General features: G+C 33.6%; 1 protein-coding gene across 1 annotated transcript in view; it reads right to left on the bottom strand.

Annotated features, from left to right (window-relative positions):
• The window catches only part of LOC130450956 (fringe glycosyltransferase), a 153759-nt gene that overhangs the window by 50253 nt on the left and 91382 nt on the right, over positions 1-12124 (bottom strand). The window contains exon 5 of the mRNA XM_056789714.1: positions 1835-1985. Within this exon, the coding sequence (XP_056645692.1) occupies positions 1835-1985 (151 nt within the window). The remainder of the gene's footprint in view (positions 1-1834; positions 1986-12124) is intronic.

Genomic DNA, 12124 nt, shown 5'->3' with positions numbered 1-12124 from the left:
TAGTTTCTGCTCTACTCTAATATCTACTCGGTTATTTTTTCTTGTATCTATTCTTGCGGTGAAATTTCAGTAGCGGAGGTAAGTGCGCAAACATAATGAATTCTAATTAGATAACATCTTCAGGTGATGAATATCAAATTCATACATATAAAGAGGCGATAAATCTTTATCAATATCAACGATAAGAAAAGATATCGGAATTAGTGGACCGTGTTAGAAGGATAATTTATGGATTACGACGTGAATATTCATTATGTCAATTTTTAAAGAGTGGTTGAGGCAAAACATATGAATTAAAAGAATGATTGGAATAGAAAAATTAGAAAAACCGAAAAATTCAATCTTAATTACTATTAATTAAGATACTACTCAATTTTTATACAGGGTAGATAACCCCCCATCTCAAGGCATTTCAATCGCTACGGAACAGTGCTCAAAATAACACTGAGCATTTGCTTTGAAAGCTTCTTCTACTTCTTCCTACTCCATTTTAGGCAGATTGCCTGTTCATTTTTCGCAGCATGACTGTTGCCTCAATTGATGGTAAGATCATCACTCCATCTTTTTCGCGCTTTCTGCTCAGTACCCATTCGTTAATTTTTCCACTCTGCATTTTTGCCTTATGTTGTCGCTTTGAAAGCGTTTCACCAATCCAGTATCTATGTAGCAGCTAAGCGTCGTTTTCGTACTCATTTTGAAGTAAATCGCAAACAGCCAATGTCTAGCATAACCATTCCGAATGTTCCGGGACAGTTCTTATTTCCCTTCGCTTGTCCCGTGTCTTGTCTGTCCCCGAGATACGATTGTCCCGGAGTCAGTGGAAAAGTAACTGGTGAATCGATATTTTGCTACTAAGTCCAATTGGCGTTCTTCCAGTCTACCCCAGCAGCCTTTTGCCTTTTTCTCAATTTACAAACGTTAAGCTTTGACAGATTTTTAATCTCTGATGATGAATACATAGGTATTGGAACTGCTAAATTTTTCCATAACGTAATCCTATTACCTGGTGTAAATCCAATAAAGTTATGGGTAACAAATTTTGAAAATATCGGTGAAACAACGAGCAAAAGAAGGAAGGAGCCCGTAAAGATCAGGATCTTGAGAACATCACTCTTACTAAATTCAAATGGTTCAGACATTGAACGAAAACGATTTTGCTACCCGTCGGCAATTCTGTTAGACATTTTTGGGCATGATTTAAAAAAATGTGGAGCTTCTTCCCAACCTCTAAATAAGTGATGAGGTATATTTTTATTTCTCGGAATTCGTGACCGAACAAAACTTGGATACTAGAGTGATCAAAATCTTCATCAACTTCATGTAAGGCCTCTTCATTCAGCCAAGGTAACAGTTTGGTTTGCCATGTCCTCATCGGGAATCATAGTCCCATTTTTTTAAAAATTGAAAAGGGGTAGTCTGTTACCGGGTACGCAGAACTGTATTCGGAAATAAAATACATGTATGATTGAGCTTTATTCCAACAAGACGAAGTCACAAGATATATACCCCGTGTAAGCATGAGATTTTCCAGAATTCCAAAACGGAACGATTCCATGGCTTCCCCATTCACCCGACCTTACACCATGTGATTTTTTTGTGGGGTTTGTATCCCTATTCCTATGCATTTCACAAAATACTGCCACAAAAAATGAAAATTAGCTTCTCAATTATTTGATGAAATCTGATAATCAGTGATTCAATTTCCTACAAATTATACGTATATACAATAATATATGATGTCAATATTTACAGACAAAAATCCCCGTAGTTCTATACTAATGACAATGTAGAAAGTATGAACTAGTAGTACAACTAGTTAGAATGAATTACTCACCACAACTTTTTTCTCTTTTTTCACTATTTCAAGTGGAGCTTGAATGCTGGGTTTTCCCAAATACCATTCATCTCTCGGATTGTAATCCCCTAAGAATCGTACCAGTCTCGGAACGTTAACGTAATTATCATCATCGAAGTGACAGAACCATCTGAAACAAAACAAATATCATGGTAGTTATTAAAATATAATATTATGAGAGATTAAGGTTCCAGTAAAATACTTTGTTTTGAACTTGTCAGTTTCTGTTTCACTTTTTGAGAAAAGTTAAAAGTCAACTCTCGTAGTATATCATTAGATTTTTGCAAGTAATGCTGTGCTATGATTTGCTGTGAATTTTCCTCATATTCCATTGAATTATCAAAACATCCACCAAGGCAGATATGTGTACGACGAATATACTTTAATAACAAAAAAGGAAAAATATTCACGAATTTCGGGAAATAGCTTATCTTGCCATTTATTTGGAAAGAAAGGATAAAGCTTGGACCACACAGTTTGTATGTAAATCATGTGGGATGATGTACAATTGGAAAAAAGAAATGCAATGGCATTTTTTTTCTTGTTAATATTAAAGGCATGAATAGAAATGGGTATTTCTTACTTCATATTCTACTGGAAGACTCTAAAACGATGGTCGTCACACTTTCATATAGGACAATGTGGGCCACACATTTGTGGACTGTTTACTTGACTACCAGTCAATTAACATATTTAATATGAAGTGTCAAAAGACGATTGTCCCATAGTTAAATCAATTATAATTATCCTTTCTGCAACGTGGGTAGCATAATAATTAGTAATAGTGGAAAGGCCATTGCGGTATTTCTTTTTGAAGAAATTCATTTTGGAAAAATTTGCGCAGTCTCGTAAACTCTTATAGTTATTACTTTTTACGGTATTCAATGGAATGAGCTTTGAGTTCTATTTCGTACTTCAGTTCAGTCAGTTTTAGAAAATCCAAACTGACTAAATATAATCATATAATGGTATTCAAAATGCCAAGGGTTTTCTACAAGTTTAACTCAGTTGATAGCTCTGTTTCCAAAGCTGCAGCTGTTGAAAAAAATAGAAAAATCTTGGTCTTCATTTATATATAATTGAAGATTAGCTTCAACCGCAAATGTTTTATCCGTCAATTGTCCAATTATCTATTAAAGCTCTTGCTATATTGAGATCATTAAACTTCATAGTATTATCTGCCAAAAAAGCATTGTATTAGTCTCAATTCATCAGATTTTGATACTACCATATCAATGAATTGATTATTTGACAATGAAAATCTCACCAATTACTTTATGTCCATTTTCTTGCCGGAATAAATGAAAGTAACAGACGATTTAAACTTAGCTTTAACGTGTTTATATTGGGAATTGAGTCAATTATCTATTAAATTTGTTTGCTTTGTCGCGGGCGGCAGTTTGAGTATTCGGAAGAAATAACCTACCCAAATTTCCAGAAGATAATACCTAAACATCGTTCAAATAAAACACATTTTATTGTCAATTAATTGGGGATATACTGCCTTCATTAAGAAAAATTAACCGGTGTTCTCATTTGTTATAAGTAAACACTGGATTAACAGACATTGTTCTAAGATTATAAATTTTGATTACAAGGACAATGGAGTGGCTGAGTACACTCAGACCCTGCAGCGATACCAATAACATCTATGCTAAAAAGTCATATATAATGAAACTTTCCAGTTTTGAATGACTGATGAAAACGAACTAAAACTATTTGAAATATAAGAGCTGTTTTAGCTTTTGCACCTTAAAATATTAACCAGAGGCAGTTGAATAATCCCGGGCAGCAATACCAGCACACCTGTGTTAGTTTTGAATTTATTATCTTAAATATTGAGATGATTTCTAATAAAATGAACATATACGTATTCTAAAATAATTAAAAGCAACACACTATATAGTTCTTAGAATATTTCCTCACGTTACATACTGTAGAACAACTGCAGGTCATTTCCCTTAATAAAGCATCAAGTCGAGTGGCTACATGTAAAAACCGTATAGGTAACTGTTAAATAAGTTAATGATAAACATTTTGAATCACTTATGCTCTGTTTGTATTTGTAGACGTGGACATCGATCTCTCTTATTTTGTTCTAGTTTTGTAAATAATATATATATATATATCAAATTTTGATTCCACGGTGTATATTAATCATTTAATAATTTTCTAAACGCGATCGAAATTCGCTTCAAGTATTGCTAATGACTTAGAGGAAGTTAATCTATATTCGTGTTTCTAGTTCTCCATTTACCAGTTTGGCCTTGGAAACTTTGCTGTTCCGGTAGCCCCATATAAAGAGATCCTATTCATCGATCGCCATTTTATAGGTACTCTTTCACGTGTACGTGAGCATCTATTTTACGATATATTTTAAAAAATGGGGAGGAGAATCATCTTGTTGAAACAAAAACTTTCGATTACACCATTGAAAGTTTTATCAAAGAATATTAGTACTATAGGCCCAGTAATCTCCAGCTCCAGGTGTGTAATTACTAAACATTCTTGAATATACTTAATAGAATAGAATATACAAGCTATTCAATATTTTCATGGCCAAGAGGTCCGTGTGTTGATTAAAGAAATTCCCCAACAATGGCGAAAAGCGAAGATCTGTCAAGTGTAGGTAAAAATAATTCAACAGTCATCGAACAACCACCGTATTTGCCTGATTTGGCCATGTCCGATTTCTGGTTATCCTTCAACTTAAAGAAACATTGACATGGTCTATGTTTCACGACGCAGAATGAGATATAATAAGCAATTCAAGACTTTTTTGAAAGTATTCCAAAAGTTGACTGGTTTGAAGCTATGAAATTGTGAATAAACAAAAATGCATTGATGTGAATAGTGATTACTCCAAACATAAATAGAATAATTTTTCTAGTTTTTTTTGTATCTCAAAATATAGAGCTCCATCCTTGTTTTAACTTACATAAAACCTAACTCATATTTTATAAATTTTCTTACAGATTTTCTAAAAGATTTATGATTAAATATATTTGCCCTAAATACGTTCGTTTTTGTTTCAAGTTATAAACTGGAGGAAATTCTAACTGTCGCTCAAAGTAACGTTTCTCATTTATATATCATAGCTGCTTGGCATTCTTCATGGAGTCGCACTTAATTTTTTATACAACCGAAAATTGTTGGGCGACTGCTATAATGAATTAATTTTATTCTCACTTTATTAATTTAGGGTGTTGACACCTTTATATTATAGATTTCTTAATGTGCGTGCATATCTCGATTCGGATTTTACGATTCACACCAAAGCCAAGATATAAATCGTTGTTTAGTATTTCACTACCTTCATTTTATGACAGGTATCTCACCGAGACGTTTCAGTTTCATTAACTTCGTCCCAACTATTCCACCAAGATTTTCAATAATCCTTGATGTTCGCTCTGATATAGATAATGTAAAATTATTTAAATGCTATAAAAATCGGGTTGAGCGCTCTGTCACTAAATTTACATCTATTCAGATATTTCTGGATTTAAAATAAAACACAAATAAATATGGTTACATTGAAATATATGTTAAGAAAAGTTTCGGCGATGAAAATAATGAAAATGCCACATAACCTCTTTCTCAATACGACCAATGTCGTATGGAAAAGGAGCCTAGCTTTGCGTTAAGTCATTAATGAGTGTGTGTCTCTTTATAAGGTAGGATTACGCGGAATCAGATAACTTACTTTATTGAATATAATGACCGTTCTACTTCTCTATATAATAGTGCAGCTATTACGTCTCTGATTAATCTGCTTACAACAACAACTCTGCGAAGATGCAAGAGACAAGCGAAATCACACATAGATGACCCATTACCTTCTGCTTCACTTAAACAGAAGCTAAATTCGACTGGTCACAGACCTTCTATCATGGTGAACGAAGATGGAATCTTCATACTTTAGGTATCACGAATGATCCGGAATGCTGCTGACGCATGGAGCAGGAAGAAACCACGAAACCACACACCACATCATTAATAACAAACAAATCGACCACAGAAAAGGAGGAGCGAAGAGACCGTGGTATAGATGAACACATATGCGCGGAACGATTCAAGGTTATTTACGCGCAAGTGTTAAGATGTTTTGGCGATACTTTGCGTCGGATATTGAAGTTGGAATTGAAGCTGCATTCCTTTAAGATACAGTTAGTGGAAGAATTTAATAACAATATTCGTCTATACGATATTTGATCGTTTTGGTAACTGATAACTCCGCAGGATATGTGAAAATACTACGAGTTTTTTGTCAGATACAAAATTTTGAGGAATTGTGATGATAAAATATGAAATGAGATAGAACTAATAAATAAATCAAGAAATATTCCATAACTCTCCTTGTAGCACAAATCAATTCCAGCCGATTTCTTTGTACAGAAGAAACCAAAACAGTACTCCAATTAAGATTATTTTTAAAAAATGGGTAACCGATCGTCACTATTTGTCTATAATTTCTCATATTTACTTAAGTTTGACCAATTTACTCAATAGGGCTAAGTCTAAATACATACATCCATGTACACACGAGTTTTTTTCATATACAGGATCTTAAGGTATTATAGACAATTCAAATTTTGTAATTTAGTGATTTAATTTTAAATCATTGTTGGTTAAGATCAACAAAATCCCTGACTTTAACTCTTTTGGTGGAATAAAATGCTCAAAACACCGCGAAATAGAATATGATTTATGATTTCAACATTTATAACGATTTAAATACCTTTATGACAATTTCAGTGTCAGTAAATTAATGACTGTGCTAAAAAAAAATACAAATATTCTAAAAAGTACTACCAATTTTTAATATACATCATATTTGAAACATTGCTTCGCTAGTATAGTAGAATAAATATTCTTTAGTATCTTATATACGAATATAACAAAAAATTGTATCAACGTCTATAATATTCTTGCAAAAAATATCTTTCTTAGACATGAACATTGATATATGTTACCACAATGTTTAACCCTTAGCTTAAATGAGATACACACACACATGACGCTAGACTAAATTTCAAGAAACAAGCAGAGCTCGTGAGAAACATCTTATCTCGGCTTATGCCGAACTTACGAGTTCCAAAACAGAGATGAAGAGCTCTGTTGTCATCGGTGGTCACATCTGTGATCACATACGGAATTGTAGAGGCAGGAACCAGGAAGGAGGGTCGCTTCAGTTTGACGGTCGAGTCTCCTGAGAGTTGCGAGCGCGAACAGCACAGTACCCGAGGACGCAGGATGTGTCACGTCGGAATGCATAGGTCGTTGGCAAAATCTATGGGAAGATGGACCCACCGACTTATTCCGCGAGTGGACACTTGACTTAGCTCCCTTCGAAGAAAGGTAAATTACTACCTGACAGAAATTCTCTCGGGTGCTTCAGAGAATTCCTTCTCAGGTTCAAAAATGAGGATTGTCCGGACTGCCGGACATGTCATGTCCACGTTTCAGCATGCTTCATCACGACTAGGTGACTGAAGTAACAGGGACGGCTGAAAATATGTTGAAAGCTATGTTATCAATGGAGACTGCCTGGACAGCAACGATCACGTTCGCCGCTGAAGAAACTTCGCTCTGATGAGATGAAAAGGAGGAAGGAGCAAAATCGAAACTGAAGAAACAATTGATGGAAAAGCTGTGTAGCTATATCTTCCCTCCGCGAAGTAATGCCTAACGCCAGTAGGACATACCATGCGGAATACTAAGTTCTGAAGATACGTAACAGTATTTTTTACTCAAACCTTTGTAATCAACAAACTTTTATCCTTTGTATATTAAATAATAAAATTGTGAGCTTATCTCATAGATTCTGATAATAGAGAAACTTTATTTCTGTGTTTATCTTTGCATCTACCATGTGAAGTTTTTGGGTTGCAGGTATAATATTAACTTGCACTGGTGGGAAGCTAGAGGTGTTACTGCTGCTTATTAGCTTAGACATATTGGGGCATTTTAGGGGTATTATTAATTTGACTGGGAGAAGGACGGTTGTATAGAATGTAACCTGGTTGTTGGTATTTATAGCAGCCTTGACCATCAATATTGAGAAAAATGCGGAAACTGATTGTATAGACTAACTGGTACGATAGTTCTTTAGTGGGTTAATATATACTTTATGTCGGAAACTTAGTATGTGGCTGTAAGCAGTAACAGATTCATCAATTCTTACGAATGCTATATTAGTGTTATTCCAATATTATCTAAAAGTCTTGGAATATTTTCGTTAGGTATGGAAAGACAAACATTAGAATTTGAAAGTCATTCTGCTGAGGTCATTATTTTACTAGCCTTGATTAATTAATTTGATTAATCTCTCAAAAACTTGTCTTTAATCCGCTTCCATAATAAACATATACCGATTCTGTCATTGGTCATGCGTGAAGATATTTTTTACGAAACAAATAGACCTTATGTATACAAATATTTCAGTAATTAAACAATCAATAAAAGTTTGTTCTTTTGATGAATATTTTGGTTGTTAACTTTGTCCTAGTAAGCACGAATATTGTGGTTTTTGCATTATTTGTTGTGAATGCATAATAATTTTCAAAAAAAACTTTTGATACGATTTTTTGACAACAACAATTGACGTAATAAACTTGATAACACAATTTTAATTGTTTTCTTTTTCAATATAAATAGAATTAGATTGAATTTACGTGTATTGGGGTATCATATACAATGCGACCCAAATGATCTATTATGTCCTCCTTTCTTGGGAATCCAGTATTTACAGCTGATATGTTAATATCCCATTCCTCTAAGAAAGTTCGGAATATGGGATAGCTGTAGCTTCCAGAGATCTTCGTCTTCTATTTCCCAGATGTAGTGCTCTGGAGTCTACAGATGCCCGTGGAGGTGACAGTGTCCCGATAGCACTCCTATCTTCTCTGATTTCAATTTCCCAGGATAGTTGTTGTATCTTTCAGCCCCTGTTATCCTAGTAATTGGTTTTATCCCTATTTACTTTATTTTCCAATTTTTTCTCATTCAAATGGGTAATTGAAATTTCAGGATAAATTTGAGGGGATATATAATAAAATGTGTATATGTCACTTTTTTAATTGTGGAATACTGATCCTCTGATTCAAAAACCATCCTATATATTATACCGATTCATTTTATTTTCATCATAACAGAATTATCAATCCAACAGATTAATAAAATGAAGAATTTAGTTATTATTATGTCATTTAAATAACCGAGTAGAAATTTTATTCTTTTGCTACGCGCATTAAGAGTCGTTTCTAATATATATGTATATTAGTTCCATCTAATTTTTTAGAATAAAACCAACCAACTAAATTGAGAAATTTCGATTAATATAAAGAAGTCTTTTAACCGCATCTTCAATACGCATACAATCTGATTTTTTTTATTACATAACCGATGTTCTTACCCACCAATGAATACATTTTGATGCTGTCAGAAATCCTCACATCATAAATATTTGAAACGATTATAATAAAGGTCAATTTTCTCAAGATACCGCTGCTGCAGAAGCAGTGGATAATGATGTGTCTTGTTGTGAGACTGTATTTTTTTATTTGTATACAGGGAGAGGTAACAATTTCATGAAATATGATTGCAACGTTAACTTAAAAATGGTGTACATAACAAAAGGATTATTAAGACCAGTTTTTTCGAATGATTACGCAAAACTACTTAATATAACTTTCCATAACTTTTGATCGCTATACAGCTCCACTGGAATGTTTGCCAATTTTTTCATTATAATATTTTGTATTTATACTTTCAGTGTAAGGTTTCCTATAAGTTCTATGGAATACTATGCTCATGGTTCTGTTTTTAAAAAGGCATACTTCTTACTACATGGGACATTTTTTCACTTTGTGAAGAGTATGTGAACAGTCCAATATGATTATTTGCACCCATTGAAGCTTGTAGTGGATTTTATAACTTTGATAAGCCACTAAGAATAGATTCACGCTCGAACAACACCCCCAAATTGACCAGATTTACTTTGGGAATCAAATCGCGCTACAATATTTAGTAACGTTTTAGGCAGTTGTTTTGAACTTGACAACAACAGACAAATTCAGATCACGAAGATCTTTGAGTTGAATTTCAGCTTTTGTCAGTGCTTGCTGTATTTCAGTCAATGTACCTGATAAACATTCACTTCGAATTGAACACTGTATTTCTGCTTTGCGAATGACTCTATATATAACTGGGTCCTTGAGAAGGAGCTAGTATTTTTACATATTTTGCATATTTTCGTTACTGTTTGGCATAGAATAAGAAGCCAATACGAACTATATTGTATTTAGTGTAATTATAAACCCAGTGATCCAAACGATGTCGTTCATTTTCCATCCTGTATTCCCGATTGGGATCGTTTAATTTGATATAATTTCTTCCAAATATCAGTTTCAATTCTGTAAAAATAATCTAATTATTGACCATGTGTTTATAATAGTGTTTTCGGTTTGTTACCTAATTTTTCAGTAGACCACACAGTACATACACTCCTGTACAAATCAAGAGTGACAGCTGAACGTTTCTTTGATGAATAACAAGCATATTCAAGACAGGTATACGGTCTATCATCTAATAAATACCAAAGGTAAGGGAGCTTGACTTCTGACTGATTAATGATCAGATGAAGATTTAGATCTTTTATTAGATAAAATTTAGTTTCTATTGCAGTTGGATATGGTTAGGTTTTACGTTATTATTATTTGGATATTGAGAAAGGCCGATGCGATACAATTATAACTTTGGATCGGAAAATTATTTAATCATCCACGGAGGTTATCAATGATTGCAAACATTTTTGATTATTTCGCTTTTATACTGATAACAGCGTTTGTTCATCTATTGTTTGTTTGTATTTTATAGTCGCTTTTAATTTTATTTCACTTTGCAAATATTCTTAGTTGTGAATTTTGATGATAATATATATCCAGGAAGCTTCAATTTCGACTCCTTTAGGCTATAACTTCAGTATTAAACAAAAAATAAGTAGTCAATGGATAATGTAAATTAATGAGGTTTAGGGAAATAATAAGCAGCTTCAGTTTAAACTGACAATGTTAGGCTGAATTATTCGCTATTAGATAGTGTAACTATACTAATTATTTTTCTATTTAAACTCAACCGAATGTGATCAAAATATAGCATATTTTACGCGATATTAACCATTTTCTAACCTAAAAATGTAAAGCTTGGTAGAATCGTTTCAGAATATCTATTTTTTTTTCATATTTTGGTTTACTTTATACGATCTTTATAGTTCATCGAGTGCGACAAGTTAAAACTTGTAAGTACCGGCTTATTTGTTAATTAGCATTAACTTTCAATTATTTCTTCAGTGTTTATGATTGATGTTTAGTCCCAGTTGATCCATTGAGACACAAGAACGTGCTGAGATTTATATTTTTTTGCCCCGGACATCATTTTGTGAAGTTCTTATGCTAATTGCGTTGGTTCTCGCAAATTCAGACTTGTAATTTGAAATGGGAGAAACCAAGAAACTGTTGAAACTCGTGCTATAATCAAGTCTTCATAGTCTAGGCAAACGTAATCCTACCATTGCCGCCGAATTGATAATACAAGAAGCTTCGGCAATAAAAAACGTTTGGGCGGACTCGAAAAACCACAACAGCTGAAGATAAATGCATTGTATTGATCAGTAAACTTAATAGACGGCCTAGCTTAGATCAATGAATCTATTATCTGCTTTTGAGTATTTCTACAGTTAAAAGCAGATTGTGGGAAGTTTGCCTTTTTGGAAAGGTGGCACAGAAGAAACCTCTTTTAAGACGTCAAAATAATATTAAGAAGTTGAAGTGGGATGAAGAACATAAAGACAGAGAATTGGGAGTTTTATTGATTGATAAGTCAAGGTTTGAGGCTTTTCGCTTAAGAGAAGAGTGTTTGTGGGCAGGTTAAAGGAAGGACTATTAAAGGGAAATATAGTACGTTCTAGTTAACGTCTGGACGGCAGAAAATTTATCTTCCAGCATAACAACATTCCCAAGGATTCCTCGAAGCTGTGTAAAGAGTAGTTGGAAGAATTGGAAAGAAAGAATGTACTGGGTCATTATTTGATCGTCACAGTGCTCGACTTCAACCCGATTGAATTGTTGTGGGAAAAATTGGACTGGAAAGTGGAAAATTAGTGTCCTACTTCTACTTCACAGCTTTGGAATATCCTGAACAACGGATGGAATCAAAAAGACGATGAATCAAAAATTCAGCCTTGAAAAGAAGAAACGCATTCGTCTATAA

This window comes from Diorhabda sublineata, chromosome 1 (assembly GCF_026230105.1).
Source record: "Diorhabda sublineata isolate icDioSubl1.1 chromosome 1, icDioSubl1.1, whole genome shotgun sequence".
Lineage (NCBI taxonomy): Eukaryota > Metazoa > Arthropoda > Insecta > Coleoptera > Chrysomelidae > Diorhabda > Diorhabda sublineata.
Note: the sequence above shows the minus strand (reverse complement) of the source record. Positions and strands in the feature narration are given on the sequence as shown.